Source organism: Tasmannia lanceolata, unplaced genomic scaffold (assembly GCF_043159265.1).
Source record: "Tasmannia lanceolata isolate RefF3 unplaced genomic scaffold, GAP_Taslan_0.1 ptg000018l, whole genome shotgun sequence".
In the NCBI taxonomy this organism is placed as follows: domain Eukaryota; kingdom Viridiplantae; phylum Streptophyta; class Magnoliopsida; order Canellales; family Winteraceae; genus Tasmannia; species Tasmannia lanceolata.
In genome coordinates, this window is record NW_027518695.1 from 48,355,153 (window position 1) to 48,369,266 (window position 14,114).

Consider the following 14,114-nt stretch of genomic DNA (forward strand, 5'->3'; position numbering starts at 1 on the left):
TGCAGCAAATTTTCTGATCTAATTGCGGCGAACTTTGGCAAGGTTTTGCCTTTTAGAAAAAATTTGGAGGGAAAAGAAATCCTTAAAACACCACAAAAAACCGAACTCCACAAAAAAACCCCCAACCAATAGAACTAGGGCCTATTTATATGCACAAAAATGAGAGGAAAAATTCCCGCACAAATTTCAAAAAATGGTTACAGATCTATTTTTCGTACGATTGGGATTTCGTACACCAATTTCATACCCTTTGGAAGCATATGAAAGAAAATTTTTGTATAAAAAATTTCACCAAACTGCTGGAATTTCGTACATATCGAATATGTACGAAATCATTTTCGCACGCAATTAAATTTCCAAAAACATTTTTGTACACAAAGAAATATACGAAAATGCTAACAAATGTTCAAATCGAGTCATAAACTGGGCTCGATCTCGGAGGTCTCAGGTATACAAGCTCAGGGCTATAATTGCTAATGAATTTTGGGTCAAACTTTGTGCTGAGTTCAGATGATATTTGGGATCAAGCAAAGGTTTTGTGTATGAATTATCCCACTCTTTGTGCCTACAATAGACAATGATTCTATTATCCAGGGATTACAAAAATTCCCCAGTTCTCATGCTGGAGATACTATACCACAAGGATTAGCATCAATTCTCCTAACATGGATTCAGCATTGGAAACATCATCGCGCCAAACTATAATCAATCCGATATTGAGAAAATGGGGTGTCTACAGATGCCCCTCTTTGGCAGAGGATATGAAGCATAAGAATGTTAAAGCAAAAGAGACAACAACATTTTGACAAGTGACTACTAACAATAGGATGCAAGTTCCTTAGGTCCTAAGGTGTCCCTCACCAAAAGAATCTTACTGTTAGGTCCTTGAGTGGAAATCTCTCGCTCACAAGTTTTAAAAACAATTTTTTCAAACATATCAAAGTGGGTCCTTGAAGAATTCCTCTCATTCACTTAGCTATGAAAATGGTCAGTTCATAAGATGTGAAAATCCTCGCCGAATCGGGTTCTAGGATATGAAAATCCTTGCCGAGTAATTTTGAAAACATAATACTTTTGTTCAAAGAAACGTCGCATTCCGGGATTTAGAAATCGTCATTGAATTGGGTCCTGGGATGTGGAAAGCCTCGCCGAAGAATTTGAAAACATACTTATTTTAGAGAAAATGTCGTCGGATCTCAGGATGTAGAAATCCTCACCGAATCAGGTCTTAGGATGTGGAAATCCTCACCGAATAATTTTGAAACATATTCACCCTGCTGGGGAATAAAGAATTTTTCAATAATTAGGTGTTTTTCTAACACCCAGTGCAAGATTTTGAAAATTTGAGATGTCTTTCTGGCACCCAGCGCGAAAAGTTTTGAAAAGGTTTGTGATGCTTTTCTGACATCCAGTGCATAAAGATTTGAAAAAGTTTGGGATGCCTTTCTAACATCCAGTGCAGAAAGAAGTATGCAATTATCATGCTAAAAATGAGACAATGCCCTCTCGGCGATCAAGAATTTTTTGTGAATGTTATCACAAAGGATTTTGCTTAAAAATGTCCTCCCGCCGATCAAAATAAGAGTCCAGGGAAAGCTATCCCAAAAACAATTAAGAATATACCCTCTCGGTGATCAAGGAAATCTTGCGAAAAGTATCACAAAAATTTTAGTGATAATGCTGTTAGCCCATGGGTTCCCATGGGTTCAACTAATCACCTTTACCTTGTTATTTTGGTGCTAGCAAACTCAAATTGATTAGTCTTTATGGACTAATGTGTTGCCTTGGAGTGTTGTGCCTTAGACAGGAACTTTACAAGTCATATCGCCATTAGCACATTAGCATAATACAAAACAACACATAGCTTGAGGATCAACATGCACAAAGGAACCAAGAGAGCTTCCACACATTGGAGGCATCATCCTTGGAAGATATCCAAGCATAGAGCTCAAGTTGAGGATCCCACAAGGAAGCCTAGCATATGCTAAGATGAGCTTGAAGTTGAACAAAGTGTTGGTGACCTTCTCACGTCTCAAAGTGAAGAATCCATTCAAGAGGGAGATGGACCGAGCATTCAAAAGAGTTCACCTACAAGTTCAAGAGCATAAAGAAGATATTTGAAGCCAAGACAATAAAGAGAGTTCAAGCACCTTACGTTTTCTAGATTGTATTGGAGATCTCATTCATGTGGTTTTGCATTTCAAAGTGTTTTCAAACATTTTTCAAAACCACACTTGAGACCCAATTGTATTTCATAAAAGCCATTTTCAAAGGTCCTAAACATTCTTAAAACAAAAGGTCGCAGCCCAAGGACTCAAATCTCAAGTGCTAAGTTAAGTTGAAAAGTGAAAGACATCAAATTGGCACTTGCATAGTGGACAACAACTTATTTCCAATTTAATTTGTCCAAAAGATTTTTTAATCTTTTTGGAAATATTTTAAAAAAATATATCTCATCGTTTCCATTCAAATCGAGTATAAGAGCATCAAAATCCGATAAGAAACAGGTGAGATATGAATTTTACAAACTAACAGCCAAAAACTATTTTTTGCAGCCGCGGTCGACCCGATGCCCGGAGAGGCAAAAATAAAAATTCAACAGCCCACTCATGGGCTACCAACCCCCCGAGGTCGACCGGCACTGCGCGAGAAACTAGCCGTTGGGGCATAATGGCTAGTTGTTTTTTAACCCTTTTTTATATTTTCTTGCCCAAATTACCCCCAAACATTCATGAATCCTTGAGGGCTATAACTATGATGTTTGTTCATGGCTTTAGAGACTTTTGGACCTATTGAAAATCTCCCTTGAGCTTAAACCTTCAAAACCCATTGTTCTCTTCAAATGCTTCCTTTTGAAGAAGATCTTCATAAGGCTTTATTATTGTAATCTTTTGGAGAGTCTGTGAGCTATCATCTTTGTACCAAGCTTAATCAAGAGGCTAAGAGAGTTCTTCATTATTTTTTCATTAATTGTAATCGAGGGTCTCTGATTCAGCCTGTCAACAATGGTGAATCGATTTGTATTGCAAAGAGGGTTTGTTCCCTCAGAGGCGGAGAAGGCGATTGTAGGGATTGGGGATTCTGCTATAGTGGAATCCCACATTAGTAAAGAAAATCCCACGAAAAGACCAAGTACTTGTGTAGTGGAGTAGGTCCTTGAGGTTAGGGGACACGAACCACTCTACATCGTTGCATCGTCTCCTATCTCTTTCTCTATCCTTCTACACCTTGGTGATTGTTAACATCTATCTCTTTATTTTCTTTGATTTTAATTGAACAAGGGTTAGATTTAACTAGAATTAATTTTCATAAACCCCCTTTAATATAGGTAAAACTTTTAATTACACAATTCAACTCCCTCTTGTGTTGCCCCTTGGGATTTTAAATGCCCTCTCGGCGATCTAGGGAAGGCTTGAGAAAAAGTTGTCCCTAAGAAAATTGAAGAGGAATGTCCTCTGCTGGGGAGAAAGATTTTTGAATTTAGAAGACCTTAAGAAAGTGAAATACAGGTGTGACAACCCAAGAGGGGGGGTGAATTGGTCAATTAGAAATTTTAGGCTTAATTAGGAGAAAGATTAAAAGTTAATCCACTAATTAAACACTAATTAGTTTATCCCTTGTTCAAATAGGCATATTAATGAAATCTAAGGATTAAACATTCTAATCATGCACATTTGCTAACCCTTGTTCAAATAGATATTATAATGCTTAGGGTTTAAACATCTTAATCAAGTGCATTTATTAACCCTTGTTCCATTAAAAGCATAAATAAGTTAGGGTTAGAGTTTACCAATCACCACACGTGCAAGAGAGAGAAGGAGAGAAATAGAGGAGACAAGGCATACCATAATGAGGACACCAAGATTTATAGTGGTTCGGTCTATCAAAATGACCTACTCCACTCTTCCAAGTTTAGCTCATTGGGTACTCCACTATGGTGAGATTTCTAGCCTAATCTCGAAGCTTTACAACAAGCTTTTCCATTCTCAAGGGCCAAAGCGAAACCTATCTGCACGAACCCTTCGGCGAGGGGACACACCCTCATATGCCGTCCTCACCTTTCATAATGGGCCAAAGAGGAGACCCTCGTCTTAACCTTTCTTCACGGGCAGAAGAAAAGACCCTCTTCTTCGCAATTCTTACCGGGCCGAAGAGAAGACCCTCAACGAAGAACAAATACAATGAAAAACACTCAATGCCTCTTAAATAGGCGGATTAAAACTTTAATAGCTCAGAATCACTCAAAGAAAATACAAATGTAAAGCCCTATGAAGTGCCTCTTGATAAGATGTAGAAATGGAAGACCAAAGAGGTTTTGAGCTTTTGAGATAAAATGTTGAAGCTCAAAGAGAAATGGGATTTCATCTTTCTCAAATGTTCAAAAGCCTGTAGAGATAGGTTTTAATCATGTATATATAGTGTATTTGAAAATATGACAGTTTGGCGTAAAACTGTAAATAATAGGCTTGAAAAAGTCAAGCAGAAAATGCCCCAACGGCTAGTTTGCTCGACTGCGGCGGTCGACCGAGCCATCGCGGTCGCCCGCCCCTATCGGGCGCCCTTTCATAAATTCAAATTTCTTACCGTAGCGGTCGACCGGCCCCATGGCGGTCGCCCGGCCAGGGCTAACTGTTCGCTCAAAAAATTTGGCTCAAAAACCTATCTCGGTCGACCGACCCATGGCGATCGCCCGCCCAAACCATACTAGATTGTTTCTGTTTTGAAACAGACACATATCATTGGTCTCCCGGCTTGGCCCGGTCGACCGGCCCGATAAATTTCAAGATATCCTGGATTTCCAGGTTCCATCTCGCGGTCGTCCGAGCTATCCCGGTTGACCGACCCTGGTAAAAATTCCATTTTAACTTTAAAACTTCAGGGGCTTTTGGGCCATGGTCTTTGGGCTTAAGTCCAAGGTTTTCAAACACATTTTTGGGTGTGTGTAAGGTTTTCAAAGATGTAAAAAGTTACGTATGAAAACCATTTGAAAACCTTTTGAAAGTGCATTTAAACATAAAATCAAGAGGACTCCAAGAACATTCTAAAAATAAGAACCTTGAGTCTTCTTGGATTGTCTTGGCTCATTTGCACTTTCTTGGACTTCTTCAGCTTGTGAGTGAGCTTCTTGACCTTGTCTTTGCTCTTGTGACTCCTCCAATCTTCAATGCATGTTGGAAGGTGCATGAGGTGTCACGTTCAACTCTAAGCTCCTTCTTGACACTTGCTTAGAGAACTTGTGGGATCTTCATGTTGAGTTTCTTGACTTGAACATCTTCAAATGATGATGTCTCTAATGTAGGTGCAAGCTCTTAGTTCCTTTGATCCTTGATCCACAAGCTATGTGTTGTGAATAGTTGTGTAATGGCGATTATGACATGAAAATCCTGTATACAACACAACACCTCAAAGCAACACATCAGTCTATAAATGCTAATCAATTTGGTTTGCTAGCATCAAAACAAGAATGTAAGGTAAATGATTAACCCTTGGGAACCCTTGGGCTTACAAAAAGCTATCCTAAGAAAATTTGTAAAGGAGTGCCCTCTCGGTGATCAAAATTTTGAATTTAAAAAATCTTAGGAAAGATATCCTACGAAAACTTTGAAGAAGTGCCCACTCGTTGATCAAAATTTTGTATTTAGAAAATCTTAGGAAAGCTATCCTAAGAAAGCTAAATCTCTTGTTGGGGATGTAAGAATAGATATTTACGGTGAAATTTTGGCTCTTCTAGGGATAATAAGAACAAATTACATGTTATACCCTCATTGGGGAAAATCAAAAGAGCTTACTGGGGATAGAATGACCCATTTTTTAAGCAAAATTCTGAAATGTTTTAATCTAAAATCATTTTTCGTACAAAAATTTAATTTCATACACTTTTCATATAAAAATTTAATTTCGTACAGTTTTTTTTTGTACGTTTTCGAAATCATACAAAATTCAAAATCAACGGAAATCTCGCACGATGTTTAAAAATGACTTTTCGTTTTCATTTTCCATTTTTAACAAAACTTTTCAAGTTCCCTCTCAAGAGAACCCCCAAACGACTATTCCTTTTCGATTTCTTGTGGAAATCATGTCTCCATGCGCTCAGAATCCACAAAGAAGGCGAAGAGAACGCTCAGATTCCGAATTTGGGTCGAATTGAAAAAAAATGTCCATCTTAGGCCCAAACCATCCGGTGGAACAATGGTATCGCGTGACACTCCTCAAGTACACGGATCGACACCTCTCGAATCGTGTGAGGCTCAGATTGGTAAGCTTTTCCCATTTTCTTTTTGAAAAAATTACTTTTTAGAAATTCTTTGATTTCTTGCATTTTAATTCAATTTTGGAATGTTTTGAAGAAAATGGTTTTCAATGGAGTGTTTTATTCAAGCTTGTGAATGTTTTCCCCATATTTTCTTTGAATTTTTATGAATATTTTTCAAAAATTCGAATTTTCATACAAAACGGAGAATATACTCAAAACTTCTCTCATTTCGTACATTTTTTAGTTTAAACGAAATTTCATTCCGTAAAGCCAAAAATCATACAAAAATTTAATTTCATACGAAACCTCAGTGATAATTTTGACATTTTTTTTCTTTTTCTTTTGTCTCATCTTGCAAAGACCTCTACGGACCGTTCCTTGCAGGTCAGTAGCACATGTACGATCTTTGTGGGCTACGTTACTTTCCAAGGCATTCATCTTCGCTAATTACGCCGAACTTCATCGTAAATACCGATTGCATGAGGTAATCGAACAGACGAGAACGATGGGAATGGATGGAATTGCTCTGAATTCCTTTCCAATACCATAAAACATGCTAACTAATGACCATTGAAGGGTCTTGCTTCTAATTGCACGTGATAGCTGGGCAGGCCCATACATTAATGTGAAAGAAGTCTTGCCTGAAAAGCTGTTAGATTCCTTGATAAATATGCAACAAAGATAATAGAGCCAACAAACCTTGATCAACTCAAAATATATTATGCCTGAAGTACCAAAAGGCCTTACTTGACCGTTTGAACCATAAAAAGAAATGAAACCTTTAAGCTTGAAGAACCTATTTAGAAACACTTTTGAACCAAACAATTTATCTTTCTCTTGAATCCCAAAAGTGAGGGGACAAATCCCCGAACTACGTTTGACCTGATCGAAACCACACGAGGTTGCGTGGCAGCCTGGTTTGTCACTTTTGAAAAACAAACTCAAGCCATTTCTTTCTGAACCCTACCCAACCAATAAGTCCTTACGGTATCAAGACAAACAAGTTTTAGGCTGAAAGAAAGAAAGAAAGAAAGAAAGAAAAAATGGAGTCTGAAGACCTGCTAGGCTGAAAATCCTCAAGGGCAGTCTAGGCAAAAGTTACGGTCATTTCACCTGCTGAATTGAAAACCCGAAAGGGCGGTTCAGGCAAAAGATAAGGGACACGGTCCGCCAAATCGAAAACCTAAAAGGGCGATTTGGTCATTAGTAATGATTTCTTCTCAAAAGTTTCAAAGATGATGGAACTTGGAGGCATCTGAAGGACTAATTGATATAGCTTTCTTTAATGTTCTCAAAACAGTGGCATTAAGATTAAACAATCCAAAGGAGATAATAACCGTGACTAAAAACTGAAGGAAGGGAGAAAATCTCAATGTGATGCAACATTTGAGTTCTCTTCTAAGAGGTCGGACCTTACCCAATGAATAAACTAAAATGTGCTGGTTCCAGAAGAAACTTGGAGTCCATTCCTTCTGTTGATTTTCAAATTTGTTGATTGAGTCTTTCTGTTGTCACCCAAAGCTAAGGTGGTTATGAGATGAGGACTTAAACGGCAGAAGTTTTTAGAGAAAACGAGATGGTACATTGATTATGATGACAATTCAAAAGCTCTTGTACGATCTCTCAAGACATTGCGATGAAATTTCTTTGTTTTGAACTTGATTCTCAACTCATTCTACCTGGTTTTTCCTTATTGGAAGCCGCCTTCATACTACGGGCATTCTTGCAAATTGTTTATCTAACTCGGATAACCAATATGTGCAAATGCTCTGAACAAGAAGGGAAGTATATTTTAACGTCTTGGATTTTAAAATTCGGCTTTCTTCAATCCAAGATTTTGAAGAAATCTAGGATTTTAAAATGCATCCAAACAGCCCCTAAGGTGTAATCAACAGCTTGGAGCCATTTTAAAATTACTTCATCACACTTGACCAAGATGCGAGGATCATCCACCGTTGGTAGGACAATATACAGGCCTCCAAACTTCTTGTGAGAAAGAGAGAGAGCACGTCAACCAAAAATCTTCATCTGTTTATTATCATTGCAATGCTTCCTCTTTTCCCAAAAAAGGTAAATGCACCTTAGCCAAACATTTCTAAGTTTTCTTGATCAACTTTATTAATTACTAGACCAGATTTTACATGCAAACTACAAACAATTATACAAAACTAAAACCATAGGCGTGTTTTGTGATTTTGCATTACCATACGGCAAAAGGTTATTTTGCCCTTTATAACTAAGTTTTGTGCTTGCATTACGTACCTTACTAATCTATTATCCTCTACACAACTTCCCTAGGATTTCCATCTAAACGATATTTTCATTCAAGCAACGGCTCTAGCACGCCCAAACTGCTCTCCTGACTTGTCGGCGGTGGCTTGATTCCTCGAGCAAGTCACCGTGTTCAACAACACTCCTTGTAGCTCTACTGTGGTGTCAATACCGAAGTGGAAGTGGGGATGGAATAGCTGTTGGATTGTTAGGACACCCCTTCTTTAGGGATAAAGAGGTGCATGAGCTTTTTGTAAGTTGTTAATACAATTTATCAGAGGCTAAGGCACGGCCTTCTCCTTGTTCTCCCTCAATTTCTCATCTTTTACAGTGATGGTGATGAACTTGTGAGGTTCAACATCCTCCAGCATTTGCACTACAGTTCTCATTGACGGCCTCAATGATGGAAGTCTAGCCGTGCACAGAATGGCAATCTTCAAAACCTTAATCACATCCTCTTTATGTGCTTCTGGAATCCTCGAATCAACCAAACCCATCACGCTATCTCTGCTTGTCATTCTACTGGAAATCCAATAGACTATATCTTTGTTGTTGCCGAATTCCTGCTCGATTGGCCTTTTTCCGGTCAGTAGCTCCATAAGAACAACTCCAAAGCTGTAAACATCGCTCTTCTCGTTCACTTTGTAAGTGTATGCGTACTCTTCAAAACACGAAAAAAGTGGGGGGAAATAGATTAGTAGATTAGGGGGGCTTCATATGCATCAACTATATACCAAAATTAAGAAATGTAACCCATCATTGGCCAAAAAAAAGAAACTAATCAAATAAAGTTGCCACTCTGCCTCACACCGAGAATTCATAGCGAACACCACAAATTTCTGCTTGACATTTGAAAATAAAAGAAACAGGTGGATCGGTGTTGAAGAACACCATTCTAACTATTTGATCAAGTAAAGAACTTGTTAATAAACCAAAAGCAATAGCTACAAATTGGAAAGCTCAGACTAAGTCTACCAGTGACTCATCCAAGTTTACTAAGCTTTACTTTGGATGAATTTGAGTCCTGAATGGAGGACAAAAAACTCACTTGACTCGCTTTTACCTTTGTTGGGTTCTTTCTTGTCTATTTATGGAGGAATGCTAGATTCAGTGGCCACCTTGCAAAATAAGGGGCAAAGGGTGCCCACATTGGTCAAATGGCATAGCACAGAAGAGGGCAGTGATAAATCAACCCCCAAATATCTTAAATTGACCTATGTGTCTTTCTCTCTCCTCTAGGTTAGAGAGAGGCGTATAGGACAGAGAAAGAGACATAGGGGGTCGATTTAAGATATGTGGGGGTCGACTTCCCTCCCCCCCCCCCCCCCCCCCCACAACAGAAAATTGCAATCATAACTGCCTTTAATGTGTTTTGGACCAACAGGCCCCCCCTTTGCCCCTTATTTTGGAAGGGCACCTGTGAATATAGCATTCCTCCTATTTATATATAACTTTAATATATATAGAATGGGCCACCCAATTCTAGTCTCTTTTTTTTTTTTTTTGATGATGCAGGGTGTCCCCACGCCCTTCGGGAGTAGGACTATTCCCATACGGATGCACATAGTGGCCCACAAACCACGTGCATCAGGGCAAGTGGGTGGGATTCGAACACTCGTGTCCTCTGGGGCGCGAACCCATGACTCTATGCTGAAGAGCCAACACCCGTTCAGCCAATTCTAGTCCATTTATGACTACTCTTTCTAAACTTTAAAGGGTGTGGACCGGTGAAGAAAAGGTGACGAATATGTCATTTCCCATCGTTTTTCATGGTTACCAAAGAGGGCTTAATATACATATATTAAAATCTTACCTGGAGCAATGTAACCATGTGTTCCAGCAATCACGTGCGTTGAATCATTCCCCATATCACTCGCCCGGACAATCTTAGCTAGCCCAAAATCAGCAATCCTCGGCTTGAAAAACTCATCCAACAGTATATTGCTAGACTTCACATCTCTATGTATAATCGGCCTTTCACACCCATGGTGCAGATACTCGAGCCCCTTGGCGGCCCCTAATGCGATCTCATACCTGGTCCCCCACTCTAGCTCCTTCTGATTCTGACACGTGTGCATCCGGTCCCACAAGCTCCCGTTGGGCAAATACTCATACACCAAAAGATTCGAATCCTCACTCGTAATACTACAATACAACTTCACAACATTCACATGCCGAATCGAGCTCAATGCCATCACCTCCGCGTCAAACTCCGGCGAAAATGCCGGCCGTTTTTCCAACATCGGATAACTACTTCTCCCGCCTGTGCCGGAATTTGTGTTCCAAATGTGTTTAACGGCAATCTCTTTTCCACTCCCCAAAACCACTTTGTAAACATTCCCTGACCCACCTTTTCCAATCAGATTCTCTTCTTTGACAGAATTTAAGATCTCTTGTTCTGTAAAATTCAAAATTGTGAACGATTTTAAATCCCAAGAATCTCGTTTTATCAAGCGTCTCTCTTTATCGTTTTTCCGTTTCTTCAAGAAGAGGAAGCAACCGAATAAGACCAGCAAGAGGGCGGTTCCGGCGAAAATGCAAGAGATTAGGGTTTTAACCTGTCTAGACTTGCCGGAATCTGACAAACATGGCCGGAGGTACGGGTTGTACTGACTACACAGGCCAGGGTTTCCGGCGAAGCTGTTAATGTAGGCTTGGATAGAAAGACTTTGAGGAACAGGGCCAGTTAATCTGTCGTTTGAAAGGTCTAAGAGGCTGAGTCTTAAAGACGAGAGACTCGACGGGATCTCGCCGGAGAGGTGATTGTTTGAGAGATTCAACGAGTTTAGAGATTTTAACGAGCCCAAGCTGGGTGGTATCTGCCCGGAGAGAAGATTTTCTGCCATGTTTATTTGTGCAATAGAACGACAAGAGGATAACGAATCAGGTATGGGTCCAGAAAACATGTTTTTGTGTAGGTAGAGTTGGTTGAGGTTCTTCAATTGTCCAATGCTTGACGGAATCTCGCCGGAGAATTGATTGAAGCTCACGTCTATGGCAAAGAGAGATGTGGCTTTTGAAATTTCCGGTGGTAATTTGCCGGAAAATTTGTTGTTACTGATACAGAGTTGGGATATTGATGTGGCATTTGCGATGTCAGAGGTCACTGGACCTTCTAATTGGTTGAATTTGAGGTCGATGAGGTCGAGATTTGGTAATCCCCAGAGTTTGGAGGGGATTTGGCCTGAGAGATTGTTGTTACTGACACGGAAACGGGTCAGAGTCTTACAATTTGCGTAATTGTCTGGGATTTGGCCTGAAAACATATTGTAGAGGATGAGTAATCTCGTCATCTTGCCTCTCTTGCACATGTCCGGCGGGATTGAACCTGTTGAAGTATAAATAAATGATTTAATAACACCAACTATAACAGATTAAGCTTTTGGAGTAATTGGTTGTTTAACGTTGAGTTTTTATATTGTGTAAGGCCTTACAACTATACCGTGGGGTACCACCCTTGATATTTGATCCAAGGGCAGCTCACTTTCTGAGAAGCTGCTGTTGGATCAAATATCAAGGATGGTACACCATATAATTTCTCGTTTAACATAAATATTGTACTGCTTACACCATAGGATGATCCAAACCGTCCATTTGATGGCAATAATTTAAATTGATTGGGCCGAAAAATTCCATATGATAATTGTAGCCCTTCGATCTATAGATTAATTGCATATTAAGGAAACATATATAGATCGGAGGGTTAGGATCATACTGTGGAAATGATTTTTGGGGCAAAGCCTACTTACGTTCTGGCCTATCAAGTGGACGGATTGGATCATCCTATGGTGTATACAGTATAGTACTTTTCGTTACACCATATAAAAAGTCAGTAATTAATTAACACAAACTCTAACCAGCTTAAGGCCCTGTTCGTTTGAGATTATGACCACTGATTGTGAGCTCCCAACCGATTATTGGAGTCAAAATTACATAAATTTTGAGTCCAATAATCAGCTGCGGGGATTACAGTTGGTTGTCACAATCTCAAACGAACAGGGCCTAACCAGTTAAGCTTTTGCAGTAATTGATTGTTTAACAGAACCTGTGAATAAGTTGTTGGATACGTCGATGTAATCGAACTCCGACGAGCTTCCTAGCGTTTGAGGAAGAGAACCAGAGAACCTATTCGAATATAGAGAGAGATTTACTAGACTTCTGAAATTTCCGAACTCCATCGGGATCTCGCCGGAGAAAGTATTGTTGAAGAGTTGCAGACTAACGAGCTTGGTCAAGAACCTCAGCTCTTGTAAATCTCCCTCCAGAGAATTTGATGAAGCGTCAAAATACTCGAGATTCGAGAGATTTCCAAATCCGATCGGGAACTTCCCTACCAGGTAATTTTCATAGAGTTCAACCTGTGTAAGTTTCAAAAGTTTCGTGATTCCCGACGGGATCTCTCCGGTGAGATGGTTGCTAGAGAGTTCTAGGTTTACAAGCTCCGTCAAATTTCCAATTCCTTGAGGAATTTCTCCTTGGAGACTGCAATTAGACAAATAAAGCCAATACAGCTTTCTAAGGTTGAAAACCTCATTTGGAAAAGAACTCTTTTCAAACGGATTATCTCCAAGCCTTAAGTCTAAGAGATCAGTTAAATTTCTCAGTGAATTCCATGGAAAAAAGCCAGAAAATCCATTGGCTGAGAGATTCAAGATCTTTAATCCGGTGAGATTGGATAAATCCGGTACCGTTCCAGTTAATCTGTTGGAAGCAAGATCTAAGTACTGTAACTGATTACAGTTCTTCAAATCGCCACTCACGTTTCCGTACAAGGAATTCAACCCGATCGCGAGTTTTTGGAGTGATGGAAGCTTGCAGATTGAATCCAGGGGGATAATTCCGGCCAAACCTCTTCCGTTCAGGTCGATTCCGATTACCGATTGAGCTGAAATGCAGGTGATTCCGGTGAAATTGCAAGGGGAGGAATCGGATCTCCAGGTTTCGAAAGCGCTTGAGTTGGAAGTTTCAAGAGCGGATTTCAACTGTAGAAGTATGTGAAGCTCGTTCTCATTTGATCTGACGCCTGAGAAATAGGTAACACAGAAGAGGAGTTGTAACAGAGAGAGAAATATCGGATGATTTCGGTGCCGGTCCGACATTTAGTTCGGAACGGAGGACGATCTTCTGCAAGGCACTTAGAAGAGCTTGGAAGCTAAAACGGAGAAGTGAGTCCGAATATAACACGACTATGGGACCGTAATCTTTGTTTGTAGTCAACAGTCAAAGGGGCGGCTTTTTTTTGTTAGGTAAATGATAAATTCGCGCCCGTGTAGGATGATTCGCACCACTTGGAACTTGAATTGTGGCAGACTAAAGATTTTTAATGTGTAACAGAGGTGCGAATCATCCAACAGTGGGTGCGAATTCATCATATCCCTTTTTTTAATATTTCCCTTGATTTTATTTCTGGAAAAGTGCAACAAGGAGCAGAGATTCACTCACTTGATTTTGATGTTAAACGCCCTCTTTGTATTCTGCTTTAGTATGGGCTTGACCTTAGGACGGTCCGGATCAGCCAAAGGTGGGTCCCATTATGTAATAAGGAAGATGATAAATTCGCACCCCTGTAGGATGATTCGCACCCTTACGT

General features: G+C 39.8%; 1 protein-coding gene across 1 annotated transcript; it reads right to left on the reverse strand.

Moving 5' to 3' along the window:
- Positions 1–8,341: 8,341 nt before the first annotated feature.
- Positions 8,342–13,691, reverse strand: LOC143851058 (receptor-like protein kinase 7). Its single transcript, XM_077360379.1, has 3 exons — positions 12,570–13,691; positions 10,338–11,852; positions 8,342–9,185 (listed from the first exon to the last, which is right to left on the reverse strand). Exons 1-3 carry the CDS (start codon positions 13,621–13,623, stop codon positions 8,806–8,808), a joined length of 2,949 nt encoding a protein of 982 aa, XP_077216494.1. The 5' UTR covers positions 13,624–13,691; the 3' UTR covers positions 8,342–8,805.
- Between the last annotated feature and the right edge of the window lie 423 nt (positions 13,692–14,114).

Excerpts from the sequence above, each read along its gene's own strand:
- LOC143851058 (XM_077360379.1), bottom strand. The coding sequence starts at position 13,623 with ATGTCGGACCGGCACCGAAATCATCCGATATTTCTCTCTCTGTTACAA. Across the intron at positions 11,853-12,569 it reads ATCCAACAACTTATTCACAG|GTTCAATCCCGCCGGACATG; the intron begins GTTCTGTTAAAC and ends ATACTTCAACAG. Across the intron at positions 9,186-10,337 it reads ACATGGTTACATTGCTCCAG|AGTACGCATACACTTACAAA; the intron begins GTAAGATTTTAA and ends CGTGTTTTGAAG.